Source organism: Mandrillus leucophaeus, unplaced genomic scaffold, assembly GCF_000951045.1.
Source record: "Mandrillus leucophaeus isolate KB7577 unplaced genomic scaffold, Mleu.le_1.0 Scaffold319, whole genome shotgun sequence".
NCBI classification, from domain to species: domain Eukaryota; kingdom Metazoa; phylum Chordata; class Mammalia; order Primates; family Cercopithecidae; genus Mandrillus; species Mandrillus leucophaeus.
The window spans coordinates 642,428-659,246 of NW_012103354.1; the positions used below are offsets into that span (position 1 = coordinate 642,428).

General features: G+C 44.3%; 2 protein-coding genes and 1 long non-coding RNA gene across 3 annotated transcripts in view; all 3 read right to left on the bottom strand.

Annotated features, from left to right (window-relative positions):
* Positions 1–8,780: 8,780 nt before the first annotated feature.
* On the bottom strand, positions 8,781–11,143 carry LOC105545116. Its single transcript, XR_001006873.1, has 2 exons — positions 10,854–11,143; positions 8,781–9,404 (listed from the first exon to the last, which is right to left on the bottom strand). It is a non-coding gene; the product is annotated as an uncharacterized LOC105545116 (long non-coding RNA).
* Positions 11,144–14,918: 3,775 nt separating this feature from the next.
* Positions 14,919–16,819, bottom strand: LOC105545117. The gene has a single exon (XM_011987901.1). The coding sequence runs from the start codon at positions 16,354–16,356 to the stop codon at positions 15,670–15,672; it is 687 nt and encodes a 228-aa protein (XP_011843291.1). The 5' UTR covers positions 16,357–16,819; the 3' UTR covers positions 14,919–15,669.
* The window catches only part of CDH5 (cadherin 5, type 2 (vascular endothelium)), a 26,086-nt gene continuing 25,808 nt past the window's right edge, over positions 16,542–16,819 (bottom strand). The window contains exon 12 of the mRNA XM_011987906.1: positions 16,542–16,817. Coding sequence (XP_011843296.1) covers positions 16,542–16,817 — 276 coding nt within the window. The remainder of the gene's footprint in view (positions 16,818–16,819) is intronic.

Here is a 16,819-nt window from a genome sequence, read left to right on the forward strand (position 1 = left end):
CCTTCCCTCCCCTCCCCTCCTTCTTCCCCTTCCCTCCCCTCTCTTTTTGAGACAGAGTCTTGCTCTGCCAGCCAGACTGGAATGCTGGAGTGCAGTGTCGCAATCTGGGCTCACTGCAACTCCACCTCCCGCATTCAAGCCATTCTCCTGCCTCAGCCTCCTGGGTAGCTGGGATTACAGGAGCACAGTACTACACCTGGCTAATTTTTGTATTTTTAGTATTTCACCATGTTGGCCAGGGTGCTGTCAAACTCCTGGCCTTAAGTGATCCACCCACCTCAGCCTCCCAAAGTGCTGGGATTACAGGCTTGAGCCACCTGCCCGGCTCGTGCCTCTCCTTTCTATCCTGGTGCTCTCTCCCAGAGTTCCTGGTGACTATTGGGAACTCAAGAATGTCTCCATGTTACCCGCACACATCCACAACACTCAGAGGAACAGGGAATCCCTGAACCCAATGTGACAGCTGCGGGGAGGGGGCTCCACTTCCCCTTGCGTCTGCTTCTTTTAGGCAGGCGCCAGGAGGCTGAGTCTCTCTGCTATTCATTTTGAGCTGGCCATGATGGACCTGAAATGCTATGGGGAAGTCATTCCAAGGAGAACATTAATCGTGTCACCTTTAGGCAGTCTAGCACATGAACAAGCAACCCTCCTGGCCTGGAGCAGCTGAGCTTTTGCACGCGGGGAAAGGCAGTGTGGCCTGATGGGCAGTGGAGGCTCATGAATTAGGTCCTGTGGGGAAGAAGCTGTTTTCTCAGCCTCTCTGCTTAGTTTATTGCTGTGTTCATTTTCACTGTCACACAGTGTACATTCCGCCCCCGAAAGCAGGGCACAGTCTGGCCTCACTATAACCTCTCCTCAACTCAGACTCTTGAAAAAAGGACACCTCTCCACACTGCAGCCTCTGAGCTTCCTTAAATCAAGCCACACCCTTGCTAGAATCCTTCAGGGACTTTCCATTGCTGCAGAATCAAGTCCTAGTGGCCTTGTAGCAAGATAGTCAAGGTCCTTTCTGATCTAGTTTCTGCCCAGTCTCTAGGTTCTATTCTAGCCACTCTCCACCTCAACTCCTGGGCTCTAGCACCTCTAACGCCCATATCCCCTTCTCTGGAGGCTTTTCTGACCTTGACTCCCTGCAGGTTGAATGAGTAACTTCCTCAGCTGAGGTCCCATAGCACACCTCACATTTCAAAATGATGGAAATCACATACGATATACTTGCCTCCCGGTTTGTGAGCCTTTGGAGGGCAGGAACTAAGTCTTGCCCTCCAAAGGACTGTGGACTTCAATACTGTGTCCCTAGCTTGATGTGTGGTTCAGGGCTCCAGAAACATTTGCTGCAAAAATGGAGTTGGATTATAAAGATACCAGTGATTGTGCTGGAACAGGAGGCTGCCTCTAGAGGTCCTTCAGGTGTGTAGGCCTGTCTGCCCTTGTGCTAAATGACTCCAACCTGCCTGCATTAATCCTTTCTCTCCTCCTGTCACTTCCAGCTCTCCTCCTCCTTCCGCTTGAGATATCCAAGCTTCACGGAAGAACTGTAGGTTTCTACAGAGAACAATATCCCTGATTGCTAAATAAATAAGCCACATTCATGGCCAATTCAGCAAAACCAGGTTTGGTGGGAATGACTTCATTCTTACCAGGATGTTGCTGGCTGCCTGGAAGTCCTTTAAAAGACAAAATAAAACACCCTTTTAAAGATAATTTTAGACTTACAGAAAAATTAAAAAAATAATTTAGAAAGTTCATGCATATCCTTCACCCAGCCTCCCCTAATATTCACAACTTACTTAACCATGGCACAATGGTCAAAACCAGGAAATTAACACCGGTACAATGCTATTATTGTACCTTATGCAAATTTCACCAGTTTCTCTCTAGTGCTCTTTTTCTGTTTCGGGATCTGATTCAGGATCCCACATTGCTCATAGCTGTTGTGTTTCCTCAGACTCTTCCAATTTGCGACAGTTCCTGATTCTTTCCTTGCTCTCATGGCCTCTGATGAGTCGTGATCAGTTCTGCAGCTTTTGTTTCTAGTTCCTAGTTGGCTTCTGGGTGATTGAAGTTCCTGGAGGCCTTCCTGCAGGACGGGTTCAGAATGAGTGCTTCTTTTTCTTTCCTCCTCTCATTCTCCTTTCTTCCCTTGGGATTTTCCAGAGCAAGAGTCAGTTAGAGAGGAATGCATGGTGAGGAGGTGATTAGTGTGTCTTGACCTTGGGTGTTTGTCTCACTGTCAGAGTTCTGGCTCCCATCTGCAGTTGATTATGCAATTAGCCATGCTTGTTGACCTCAGGATAGATGCAGACTCCTTCTTACTCCTCCTTCACTGCCTACCTTTCTCCTTTCCTCCCTCTCCCAGTCATCTCCTTTGGTTGCAGGTTAGAGGAGGCTCCAAGCCGGTTGGGCCTGGTATGCACACTTCCTTGGAGTCATGTGCTCTGAGACATCTCTGGCAGGCCTGCTAGGGTACATGGGAAGTGGATTTGGGAAGGGGGTCTGTGTGCTGAGTTTTATAGCCTTGTTGCACGCACTTATGGGGTCATGTGGCGCATGAGATTAGGGACAAGTGCAAGGGCCTGGGAGAGAAGTCAGCTGTGGTAACAGAGGTCCGTCAGCTGAGTCCCATCACATTCAGAAAGTCATCCTCCAGCGAGCCTGGGCCTTTCTGAGGGACAATGGAAGAAGAGGTGAGAACCATTTCAAATTAATTCATTAATTCATTCAAATATTAATTCATCCATTAATTTGACTGCAATAAGCCCTGGTTGGTTGTTACTGTTATTGTTGTTTTTGTTATTGCTATCATGATTTTGCTGTTGTTAGGTATGGGGACATAGTATGAATCAGATGCAATCCGTGCCCTCAGAGTGCTCAGAGAGAGACAGACCACAGAGGATCTCAACTATGTGACAAGGGCTCTGTTGGAGGGATATGTTAAGTTTGTGGAAACAGGGAGAGGGAGGACTTAGCTGTGACAGGGATGGGCAGTGGATGGGGCAGGTGATGCTAAAGGATTTAGAAGGGTTAGGCAGGCAAGTAGAATGGGGACTGGTGCTCCAGGAAGAGGGAAGAGCATTTGCAAAGGCCTGGAGTGGAGAGGGCCTGTGGCTACTTGGAAGAGCTGCAAACTCCACACTCTCTCACTCCTTCATTCATTCATCCATCTACTTGCTCTGGGCCAGGCACTGTGCTGGGCACAGGAGCCACTAAGGTGAGGCCAACCTAGCTCTGCCTTAGGGTCTTAAAGTCAGAGCAGGGAGAGACAATTATTACAAGAGCAGAAATATACATGGATGCCTTGCAGAGGGGGGAGGATGGTACTATGGTCTAAATGTCTCCCCAAATTCATTTGTTGAAACTGAATCCCCATTGTCGTGGCATTAAGAGGTAGGCCTTTTGGAAAGTGATTAACTCAAAAGAGCTCCACCCTCATGAATGAATTAGTGCTTTATTAAAGACTGGAAGGAACCAGCTTAGGCCTTTTTTGCATTTTGTTTTCTGCCATGTGAGGATGCAGCAAGAAGGCCCTCACTAGACACTGAATGCTGTGCCTTGATCTTGGACTTCCCAGCCTCCAGAACTGTGAGGAATACATTTCTGTTGTTTATAAGTTACCCAGTCTGTGTGTTTTGTTATAGCAGCACCAAAGGCCTAAGACAGATGGGCAGGGAAGTCTTCTTAGAGGAGATCTTCGAGGTTTGACTTGAGGAAGAGTCGGGCAAGTGAAGAAGTGGGGATGGCCACTCTTTACAGGGAGAATAGCATGTGCAAAGGCCCAGATCACTTGTTCATTCATTGGTCACTTGTTTATTCACTCACTCATTGTATTCATTTATCCAACAAGTATGTAGCGAATGCCAGTTATGCAGTTATGTGTCTATACTATGCACAGAGACTACAAAGTGAATAATTGTGGTGCTTTCAACCTAAGAGTGTTTCAGTCAGCTTAGGCTAAGTTATGTTGTGGTGACAAACAAACCCCAAATATTGGTAGCTTATGACAATGAAGATTTATTTTTAGCTCATGTTATATGTTCATTGCTGGTGGCAGAGAGAAGAGAGATAGTAGAACCATACATTGGTCCTTAAAGTTTCTGCTCTGGGTGGCATGAGTCTCTTTCACTTACATTTTATTTGACAGGATGAGTCACGTGGCCAAGCTTGATGTCAGTGCATCAGGAATACAAATCCTCCCACAGAGAAGGGCAGTGAATATTTTGACCAATAACACACTCTACCATATGTCTGAGTAAAGGCTAACAACTCAGTCTGACTAGACTGCATGAGGGTGGCTACAACAATAGATTAAGAAGTCAAGGAGAAGCTTTATCATGTAGGGCCTTGGGTACCAGGCTAAAGAGTTTAGGTTCCATTGATTTTTAGTGGAGAGCCACTGAAGATATGAAAAGTTCTGTTGAGTTTTAAGCAAGGGAAGAGTAAGATCTTATTTATGCTTTAGAAAAATCATTTCAGTAGCTTTAGGAAAAGGCCTGGTGGTGGGGGGATTAAGGCTAGAAATAAGAAAACCAGTTGAAAAGTTGTGGGAATACCATGGTAGAGCAAATGAAGAATGCTCAAACTCAGGTTGGAATAGTAGAGAAGGAGAGGGCTAGAGCAAATGAAGAATGCTCAAACTCAGGTTGGAATAGTAGAGAAGGAGAGGCCTTCTAGAGCTGTTAGGAACAGAATCAAGGGAATTTCATTGGTACATTGTTCAACAGGTGTTTTAGAAACAAAGAATGAATGAGACCAGGTGTGATGGCTCACGCCTGTAATCCCCGCACTTTGGGAGACCAAGGCAGGTGGATCACTTGAGGCCAGGAGTTTGAGACTAGCCTGGCCAAACATGGCGAAACCTCATCTCTACTAAAAATATAAAAATTAGCCAGGCATGCTGGTGCATGCCTGTAATTCCAGCTACTCAGGAGGCCGAGACACGAGAATCCCTTGAACCTGGGAGGTGGAGGCTGCAATGAGCCAAGATCACGCTACTGCACTCTAGCCTGGGTGATGGAGTGAGACTCTGTCTCAAAAAAAAAAAAAAAAAAAAAGAAAAAGAAAAAGAAAGAATAAATTAATAAGTAAGAGAGTGCACCTGAACCTTGTACATCAATAAAGTGACCAATAAATTGATCCCTTATAAAGTGAGACAGACCCTGATCAAATTTTTTTTATTATTTTCAAATTTTGTTGATGATTTTCAAAAGTTTACTTTTAATTTACGTATGGTAACATTCTTTTTTTTGAGTACAGATGTATGATTTTGACAAATGCATAGACTCGTGTAACCACTACCACAATTAAGATATTCAACAGTTCCATCACCCTAAAAGTCTCTCTAATGCAGCTTCTCTTTGTTAGTCCAACCCTCCCTTCTCCCCAACTCTTAGAAACCCTGATATGTTCTCTGTTGCTACAGTTCTGCCTTTGCAGAATATTGTATAAGTGGGATCACACAGTATGTAGTCTTATGTAGTCTTTTGAGTGTAACTTCTTTCAAATGGCATAATGCACTTGAGATTCACCCAAGTTGTTGCATGCATCAATGTTTCTTTCCTTTTCACAGCTCGATAATGTTTCATTGTATGGCTGCGCCAGAGCTGGTTTATCCACTTGTCTTAGTCCATTTGGGCTATGTAACAAAGTACCATAAACTGTGTGGTTTATAAACAACAGAAATTTATTTCTCTCAGTTCCAGGGGCTGGCAAGTCTAAGATAAAGGCATCAGCAGGTTCGGTAGATTGAGTGTCTGGTGAGGGTTCACTTATTGGTTCATAGACAGCACTTTCTAGCTATGTTCTGACATGGTGGATGGGGATCCTCTGGGGCCTGTTTTGTCAGGCCACTGTGTTAGTCCATTCTTTTTTTTTTTTTTTTTTTTTTTTGCCACACAGGCTAGAGTGCAGTGGTGTGATCTTGGTTCACTGCAACCTCTGCTTCCCGGGTTCAAGTGATTCTCCTACCTCAGCCTACTGAGTAGCTGGGATTATAGGCGTGCACCACCATGCCTGGATAATTTTTGTATTTTTAGTAGAGATAGGGTCTCACCACGTTGGCCAGGCTGGTCTCAAACTCCTGGCCTCAAGTGATCCACCCGCCTCCCAAAGTGCTGGGATTACAGGAGTGAGCCGCCGCGCTTGGCCTTTGTCCATTGTTGCATTGCTATAAAGAAATACTTGAGATTGAGTGATTTATAAAGAAAAGAGGTTTTATTGGCTCATAGTTCTGCAGGCTATACAGGAAGCATGGTGCTGGCATCTGTGCAACTTCTGGGGAGGCCTCAGGAAGCTTTTATTCATGGTGGAAGATAAAGCAGGAGAAGGCACATCACATGGCAAAAGTGTGTGTGTGGGGGGGATGCCACATACTTTTAAACAACCAGATCTCACATAAACTCAGAGTGAGAGCTCACTTATCACCAAGGGAATGTGCCAAGCCATTCATGAGGGATCCACCTCCATGATCCAAACACCTCACACCAGGCCCCACTTCCAACACTGGAGACTATATTTCAACATGAGATTTGGAAGGGTTACACATTCAAACCATATCAGGCACTGACCCCATTCATGAGGGGTCTGCCTTCATAATTTAATCCCACCCCAAAGTCCCCACTTCCAAATACCCTTGCATTGGGGATTAGGTTTCAATATACAAATTTTGGAAGGACAGAAACGTTCAGACCGTAGCACTCCTCACTAGTTGAGGGACATTTTGTTGTTTCTGGTTTTGGTGTTATAACTTTATAAGAAACTGCCAAACTGTTTTGTAAAGTGGTTTTACTATTTTGCATTCTCATCAGCAATGTATGAGTGCTCCAGTGGCTCTGCACTTGGTGTTGTCAGTTTTTTCCCCATTCTAGTAGGTATGTAGTGGCATGTCATTGTGGTTTCAATATGCATTTCCTTAACGAGTAATGATGTTGAAAATCTTATGCTTATTTGCCATCCATAGATCTTCTTTATTTATGCTTACTTTCCATCCACATATCTTCTTTAGTGAAGTGTCTGTTCAGATATTTTGCCCATTTTTAACTTGGGTTGCTTATTTTCTTACTGTTGAGTTTGAGAGTACTATCTGTAGTCTGTATACCCTTTGTCAGGTATATGACAGTCCATGGTTTTTCTTTTTATTCTTATAAGTTTAATTTTGCTCTTTTTAGAGCAAAAGTTTCTAGTTTTAATGAAATCCAACTTACAAATTTTTTCTTTTTATGAATTAACTTCTTGATATCATCTCCAGGAACTCTGCCTAACTGTAGGTCATGAAGATTTTACCTACATTTTATTTTAAAAGTTTAAAAGTTTTTATACTTTACATTTAGGTCTATGATTCTTTTTGAATTAATTTTTTGTATAAAATGAACATATAGGTCAAAGACTTTTTTTCCTGCATATGGATGTCTAATTGTTTCAGCATTGTTTATTGAAAATTCTGTCCTTGGGCCAGGCATGGAGGCTCATGCCTGTAATCCCAGCACTTTGGGAGGCCGAGGCAGGCAGATCACGAGGTCAGGAGATTGAGACCATCCTGACTAACACGGTGAAACCCCGTCTCTACTAAAAATACAAAAAATCAGCCGGGCGTGGTGGCGGGTGCCTGTAGTCCCAGCTACCCGGGAAGCTGAGGTGGGAGAATGGCCTGAACCTGGGAGGTGGAGCTTGCAGTGAGCCGAGATCGCGCCACTGCACTGCAGCCTGGGCAACAGAGCGAGACTCCGTCTCAAAGGAAAAAAAGAAAAAAAAAAGAAAACAAAAGAAAATTCTGTCCTTTCTCCATTGAATTGTTTTTTAATCTTTGTCAAAATTCAATTGATCTTATTTGCGGATCTATTTCTGAACTCTTTATTATATTCCACATAGATATATAGACAGATAGATATATAGAATGCATCTCTCCTTTTGCCAGTACCACACTGACTCGATGACTGTAGCTTTATAAGAAGTCTTGGAATCAGATAATGTGAATCCTTTAACTTTTTTCTCCTTTTCTCAAAGCTGTTTGAATCTTGTACATTCTTTGGATTTTTATATGAATGTTGGAATCAGCTTGTCAATTCATACAGCCAGTTAGGATTTTGATTGTGATTGGGTTGAATCTATAGATCAATTTGGATAGAATTTACATTTTAATAATTCTGAGACTTCCAATTCATGAACATGGTATATCTCTCCATTTAGTTATGCCTTCTTTGATTCCTTCATTAGTGTTTTGTAGTTTTCAGCACACAGGTCCTGTACTTATTTTGTTAGATTATAACTAAGAATTTCATTTTTAAAAGTTGCATCTCTCCATTTTTAACACTTTGTCTCTCTTGATCCATCACTCATATATTTGCTAGTGTGTCTTCACTTACTGTAGAATGCTTATTATAAAGGGAATTTTTAAATCTTGCAAAAGACAAAGGATTTCATAAAGTTGATAGGAGCATTATTGGAGAAATACTCAAATTTACAGAGCCAGTGACAAAGGAAGATCCAGATAAGTTGGGCAAATTAACAAAAAGAGAATTGACAAGGAATATAAAAAATGACTTGAAAGAGGGAATGATTTAAATATAAAAGGATTATGAGAAGCCTTTGGGAAAACTAATGAGCCTGGAATATTTGTATAAAAATTCTCTTTGTGTAAATCAAAGATAAAATACAAGGAAGCTACATTATGTTCCTGTATATTTATGTTGGGAAGATATCAATGCTTGAATTATCCTTCCTTTATTTTAAGAGTTAGAAAATGGTTGCAGTAAAAATCAAAACTTTCTTATATAAAATATGAAACATTTAGAATAATTTTTGGTTTTATTTTAAAGTCTCAGTCAACCCTTACCTTCCAGTAATTTTTAGAAAAATCATGTCACTATTTTATGTAGATTCATTTCAATTAGCCTTATAGTTCTTACTCCTCCAGTCAGTAGACAAACCCTGGGTTTATCAGCTGATCCAAACGGACACTAAAAAATATGCCAGGCCTCCAGCTTCAGGAATAGCCAGATGTGGAATCCCAGATTTGGTGAGCTGAGAATTTCTGTGTGATGGAAGAACTCTAAGATGATGGTGAATTAGCCCCACCTCTGGTACTCCAGCCCTGTGTAATCCCCTCCACTTGAGTGTGGCAGCATGTGGGACTCATTTATAATGAATAGAATAGAAAAGGTGACCAATGTGACAGGATGTCACTTCAGGGATTACATTAGATAAGACTGCAGTGTCCTCTTGCTAGTGGACTCTCTTTCTCTCGCAGACTTTGATGAAGCAGGTGAGCATGTTGGGGAGGTCCTCAGTTCAACTGGCTGTAAGGACTGAATTCATTCAACTACGTGATCTCGGAAGTGGGTCCTTCTCTAGTCAAGGCTTGAGATAAGATTTTGTGTATGACACTTTGATTGTAGCTTTCAGAGGGGATCCTGAAGCAGAGAACCCAGCAACGTTATTCCTGGACTCCCAGCCCACAGAAACTATGAGGTGATAAATGCATGTTTTTTTAAGCTGCTAAGTTTGTGAAATTTGTTACATAGGAGTGGATAAGGAATACACCCTGCTGCATTTAGCCATTCTTACATAAACTCATCATACATACGATTCATTTAGTTCTGGCATAAACTTCTCACTACAGACCCTGTATTAGTCCGTTCTCACACTTCTATACATAACTACTTGATACTGGCTAATTTCTGAAGAAAAGAGGTTTCATTGACTCACAGTTCCTCAGGCTGTGCAGGAAGCATGGCTGGGGAGGCCTCAGGAAGCTTACAATCATGGTGGAAGGGTGAAGCAGAAGCAAGCACCTTCTTCACATGGCAGAGCGGGAGAGCAAGAGTGAAGGGGGAAGTGCTACATGCATTTAAACAACCAGATCTCCTGAGAACTCACTCACTATCATGAGAATAACAAGGGGGGAAATCCACCCCCATGATCCAACTGCCTCCTACCAGGTCCCTCCCCCAACATTGGGAATTACAATTCAACATGAGATTTGGGTGGGGACACAGAGCCAAATCATATCCAAACCTTATCAGACCCACACTTATTTCCCTCCCTCCTTTTCTTCCTCCCTCTCTCCCTTCCTTCTTTCTTTTCTTCTATTAGGAAAGATTATGAAAGACTTTCAAATAGGCAAAAAAAAAAAAAAAAACCCCAAAAAACAACGGTTGCCTTTCATCGTCTTTGAGCTATTTTACAACTCTGTAAGTTGAAGAAAACTTAGACTAATGCAGATTATTCTTGCCCATGGGAGTACAAATGATTGTGTCCAATGACATGCAGTCTATCTTTACCCTGTAGATAGACCAGTTTTATTTCTGTATGTAAGTTGATTTCAGCATTCCTTATTGGCTTTACTGTGGGATTCTCTGAATACTCCTTGCAATGGGTTGTAACATTTGACTGCTTCTATCATAAACTAATGAGTTAAAAATAAAATCTTTGATACATATTCATTTTATATGAGTAAAGAGTTATGATTTTTACCTTAAAAAATGATCTTTTAACATTTTCTTCCTCCTTCCCTTCCTTCCTTCCTGTTAACATTGAATAATTACTATGTGCCAAATTTGGTTCTATTACCTTTTCAAGATTTATTTCTTTTGAATTTCACAAAAACTCAGAGTAGGCATTATATTACCCTATTTTATTTACAAATGAGAAAATTGTGACTCAGGGAGATTAAGAAACATAACTCTGCTTGTAGGAGAGCACTGACTCATCCAGGACTGCTGACTCTGAACCACCTGGCCTAGGACTGAGGAGTTTCCCAGGACACGGACTTTTAGTACTAAAATGAGGAGAGTCTTGGGCAAGCCAGGATGAGCCTATCACCCTGCATAGCTCCAGAAAGCCCAGGAAATGGACTCCACCATGTTTAGCTACAGATGTCCTGTCTTATCTCTCAAGCCCTGCCCAGTACATGCTGGTGTTTTGCTTCAGGGCTGTTGTCACCAAGTTCTTAATGTTGTGTCTGCAAATGCCCCGGATGACTTCACTCTTCCCTATGCTTTTCAAAATATTGGCTGCTTTATGTAGTGCTCCAAGGAGGGCTGTTTTAGTTCCTGTGCAATGCCCTGTGTCTATAGGCCTTTCCTTGCTCGGCCAGCAAAAGCCAAAGGTAGAGTTTTGTTGCTTCCTTCCCTGTTAAGATTCACTTCCTGCCCAGAGTCCGATCTGAAAACAAAAGACCCTTGTTCAGCACAGCTTCCTGTGTAACAACATTAAACATCCCCTCAGCAACCATTATACAGGAATATTATAAGGCAACTGTGCTTTCTATGCCCTAAGCTACAAAAGCACATTGCAAAGTTTTGTGAAGTCTTCCTAAGTGTTGGGGCATACACAGATTTCCTGAACATCCCGGATAACCCCTGGATGGACTGAGAGAAATAGGCCTCAGCTGTTTCTCTTATCTTTGAGGAAGAGAAATATTGGATATTTCCATGCATTGCAGAATTCTATGGAAGTCACTTGGCTGGAAAACCGGGTTTCCCCCATCTCATAGACTGTAACTGCTCTGATCCAGAAAGTGGCTGGAAATTTGCTGTTAAAGAACTCCAAAGGTTAACAGGATTAGACTCCCACCGACCAAGTTCAAAGAAATGCTTTCAGAAGTAAGCAAACAAACAAACAAACAAACAAAATTAATCAACCCTCTAACAACATATATATTTTCTGGATTCAAGGGTGATGACTTCAAAAGCAATTCAGTTAATTCTTTTTTTTCCTTTTCTTTTCTTTTTTTTTTGGCTGAGCCTCACTCTGTCACCCAGGCTGGAGTGCAGTGGTGTGATCTTGGTTCACTGCAACCTCTGCCTCTGAGGTTCAAGCGATTCTCCTGCCTCAGCCTCCCGAGTAGCTGGGATTGTAGGCAGCTGCCACCATGCCTGGCTAATTTTTGTAGTTTTGGTAGAGACAGGGTTTCACTATGTTGATCAGGCTGGTAATTCTTAAAAGTCTCTGTTGCATTAATAGTGAACTCAAAACTTTTTTAAAAAACAAACTTTTAGTGTTTAAAAAAATGACATTTGGGGATAAATTTTGCTTATCAGTTCACTGTTTTCCAGTTACAAAAAGTGCTTAGAAATCAACATTAAGATAACATTTTTTCTGATTACAAAAATAATATATACTGCTTGCAGAAAATTTGGAAAACAGAATAAAAAAGAAAATAATTTTTCATAATTTCATAACCTGAAGATGGATATCTACTACAAAAAATTGAGATCTGACTGTAAATAATTCATTGAGTTTTGCTTTTAGCCTTGACCTTGAATTTAGCTCAAGATCACCACTTCCCAACATGACTTTTAACGGTTGCCCGGTAGGGTTTTGTGGATTTGCCATCATTTACCTAACCAATCTCTTATTGTTGGACATTTATATTGTTTGGAATCTTTTGCTTATAAATAACACTGAACTTACTGAGGCAGATACACCCTGTGCATCTTAGGTCCCTAAGAGGTCCTTAGCAATCCCTAGAAGGGTAATTGCTCCGTGGTCTGAGGTTTTGATTGGGAACATCTGCTAGTCACCTTGAAGACAGTAGGATTTATTAGAAGGATTCTTGACCTGGGAGGCGCCTGGAACCAGGGCGCTCAGGGACTGCAGCTACGTTCCTGGCCCAGAATCAACCTTCCAGGATTGGCTTGGTGAAAGCAGGGCGGGGCCGAGCAGGAGGACTGGGCGTGGACACTGCAGCAGGGCCACCTGGTGCAGGGAGGGATGGTGTGGTGCACTGTGACCCTCATAAATCCAAAGGTCTGGCGGCCAAGGCCAGCAGCTCTCGGAGAGCTGAGATTCTTGGTGCTGGCTGGGCTGCTGGAGACAGCAGGTACCCTGTTCCTTCGGGAAGGTGGGGGCTAGGACTGTGGCTCTTTCTACCCGATCAGACCCCGGTGCGAAGAGGGAGTGTAGCAAGAGCCCAGGCAGGTTGTGGGGCCAGACCACGTTCTCTGTCAAGGTCCAGGACCCCCAGAACCTGCGGTCCGTTGATTGCCAGGATGCCCGGCAGTGGAGCTCGCAGACACTAGCCCTGGCTGAGCATTTATTGACACAGCGCACCCTCTAGTGGTCATTTCCCATGACCAACCGAACAGGCACGGATGATACTCCTTGGTTCAGCCTCTAGCCCCCCAGGTCTGGGAAGTCTGTAGATTCGCATTCTCCTGGGACCCATGAGGCAATGGTTGAGGGTGGGTTACAGGATGGGAGAGTGTCTAGGCCCAACTCTGTCCCTAACTTGCCTGTGTGGCTTTGGCCACATCTCATCCCCCTCTGGGTCTCACCTTGGCCATCTGTGAAATGAGGATGGTCATGCTAGCTTCAGAGGTTTGGCCTGGGGAAGGGGAAGGGCTCTGAGCCTCTGCTCCCCTTGCCCACTTTCGGTAGGCTTGGGACCTAGCGTTGGCTGGAGCAGGCATGTGCAGTGTGGTCAGAAGATTCCAGGGCCACTGGGTTTGGGGTATGATAAAATGTACAAATTCAGAGGCAGGCCCTCCTCCACTACGAAGATCACTCTTCCTACCTTAGGCTAAACAGGTTCCAAGCAGAGGAGGTGACCAGGGTGGCCAAGAGCTCAGAGCCAGGCCCCCTTGAAGGTTGGAGGGACAGAAATTGTCCTATCTGGAGGTGTCTTGGGGAGGGGGAGGCTTCTTGGAGAAGGAAGTAGTGAACAGATTTCATGGGCTCCAGGGATTGGACAACCGTGAGTTCAGGGAGCAGGTACTTCAGACAGGTGGGAAAACAGCTCAAAAACCAGTTGGAAAGGGTAGCATTGGCAGGAATGACTGAGTAAGGAGCACTTCTCCCCGAGAAAAGCAATGAGAATACTGGCCAAAATTGTCAAAACCAACTTTTTCAGAACTCTGAAAACTAATCAAAAACTTGCAACAATCCAAGGTGTACCTATTTTTTTTTTTTAACAGGTAAATGTTGGTGAGAACAGTGAGCTTGATGGCATTGTCCTTTTTTTTTTTCTTTTTTTAATAGAGACCGGGTCTCACTATGTTGCCCAGGCTGATCTCAAACTCTTATATTCAAGTAATCCTCCCTCCTCAGCCTCCTAAAGTGTTGGGATTACAGGCATGAGCCACCACATCTGGCAGAGCTTGATGGCATTTTAACTTGCCCTAGTCCCATCCCCTTCTCCTGAGACCTGTGGTAGCCTTGAAACCCAGTGGTTTCATAATCATGGTGGAAATCAGCAGCCTAAAGACAAACAGAAAGATCAGAACAGGGTTGGAGCTTCTGCAAAGTCCAGTTCCCAGATAACTGTCATTATTCAACTTGTCTGGTAGTTCCCTGGAAGAGACTCCACTTGCAAGGCTGTGTTCATTTGACCTGACTTGGTGCCCATTCAATGCACACAGCCTTTTCTCTGAGGTTATTTGTTGCAAGTAATCAGTGGCAATTGTTTAACATTGCAGCTGCCTGAGGCAGTGATAATGGCTGGGGCCAATAAGAAGCTAACAAAAATTTTAAAAGGAAAAGTTGAGGAATGAGCTCTCCATAGAAGGCTTTGAAAAGCTTTGGCATATTCCTAGGAATCTACAAATGTTCCCTCTTCTGTAGGTTCCTCTGATGATGATGGTGTGCATGCATATGTGTATGTATGTGTATTTGTGTGTGCATGTGCATGCTTGTATGCATGTTTATATGTTTGTGCATGTGTGTGTGTTTCACAAGTGCTCTATCAGCTCTAGAAATGGAAGAATCTCAAAGGTTTTCTTTCCCTTTTTTTGAGACAGGATCTCACTCTGTTACCCAGGCTGGAGTGTAGTGGTGTGTTCAGAGCTCACTGAAGCCTTGACCTTCCAGGCTGAAGTGATCCTCCTATCTCAGCATCCCAAGTAGCTGGGACTGCAGATGCATGCCACCATGCCTGGCTAATTAGTTTTTTTTTTTTTTTTTGGTAGAGATAGGGTCTCCCTATGTTGCCCAGGCTGAAGATTTTTCTTTATTTAGGTATAAAAAAATACAGTACTTGTCATGCACCAGTGTGGCCAATATATAGTCATAATCTGTAGAGCAATTACTACAATTATAGAAAATAGAAGGTTACAGGAATTGTTTTTCCAACTAAAAAACCTGAAGTAATATTGTTAACCTAAATAGCAACCTGCTTATTATGCAAAAACCCTTATTCTATATATCTGTGAGAGCTAGAAACTTGTAAGTATCATTAGTAAAAAAATCATTATAAGAAACTAGTTATTGGTTAAAACAAAAAAGTCAGTGTTATCTACAATCCCTTGCAGTGTGAGGGGCTTTGCCCAGAGTGGGAACCTCAGTCCATGATGAAGGGTGAGCTGGATGTCTCCTTCCCTGCTCGTCTCTGTTGACTGATGCCACTTCTCCAAGGTGTGTTTGCAGTGAAACGTTCCAGTGGAAGATGCTCGGTTGATCACAGAGGTTGGGCAGGGCAAGGCCTTGCCTTCTGCAAGGTGTGCCTGAGGTTCGATTCCCTGAGATGTGACAACAGCGAAGTGTAAAGGCACATGGCTGGGCTCTGTCATGCAGTCATGAGTGGGTTTGGACATTGGCCAGTCTTGCTAAAGGCCACATCTTGGGTTCCTCTAAACCAAGGGATAAGGAGTAGACAGAGAAAAGAAAGAGGGCATGGATTGGCGACTAGGTGAGGCAGAGAAGGGGAGAGCTGTCTGCTCTGGGAATATCTGCCCCTTCTCAGGCAAAACTGGAGGGGTGCTGAGGAGTCTCAAAGCAAGGTCTCAGCTCTTTCAGGCCTTCTCCAGAGGGGATGGGTGTGGAGGTGGTCCTCACCCTGTGATCTGTCCCTCTTGATCTCCACCGCCCCTCCAGGATGAATTCACAGTTGCTTCGAAGTTCAACAAGCCATTTCCCTGAATGTGGTTCAGTGCTCAGTACAGCACAGTTACTGGCATGGCAGGCCAGTGAGGTCACTTCAGGACCCAAGGTCAGGAGCTGCCATGGGGCCCCTTCTTCCCTCTTGGCAGGCCTGGAGAGGGGCTGGGGAGTGGTGGGGCACTTGGAGTGGAGTATGAAGGAGTTGGAGCAGGGCCAGGGCTCTTGAGAGAGGGCATGATGGACGGTCACAGTCTCCCTTGGGAATGGGATGCGGAGAATCCTGCCCCACAAGTCAAGCCGTCCAGGCCTTTGCCTCCAGGCAGATAGGGACCAGGACCTCACCAGCCTCACCACGGCATTCAGGGACCCTAGAAAAAGACCCTCCAGCAGTTGAACACAGGCTGTTTTGCTTTGCAGCCTTGGGGAGCCAGAGGAAGTCTTTGAGTTAGACGGCGGTCTGTGGGTGACAGGGTTATGTGGATGTCTGAGCCTAGACAGAACACTAGCCTGGATTTGCCAGCATTTGAGAGTAGTCATCACTGACATATGTTCCCGGATATTTCAGGAACCTGGAGTTTGCTATCCCAAGGCTGATGAGGTCTCTGGGACCCAGGAGGAAGGGGTGCTGGACTGGGGAGTCAGTGCCATTTTTGGAGGCTGTGGTGCCTAGGGTCTGACTGGCCTGGGCTGCAGGGGGTTTGGGCCCCCAGGCCCAGAGTGGCCTCGGCCACCTAATACAGCAGCTCCTCCCGGGGGTCCGAGCCGTACAGCTCAGCCAGCATCTTAAACCTGGGTCCCCAGTCGTTAAGGAAGTCGTAATCTACGTCAGAGTCGGACGAGTCGGTGCCCAGGGAGCTGAGGGACTCGGCTATGGACTCCGAGCCCTCGTAGCCGTAGATGTGCAGCGTGTCGTAGGGGGGGCCATCGCCGTCGTGGTCCGCCTCGTCCTTCTTCACCTCGATCATGGCTGCCATCTCCCCGGGCCCCCCGTGTGCCCCCGGCGCGTGCC

Excerpts from the sequence above, each read along its gene's own strand:
- LOC105545117 (XM_011987901.1), bottom strand. The coding sequence starts at position 16,356 with ATGTCAGTGATGACTACTCTCAAATGCTGGCAAATCCAGGCTAGTGTT.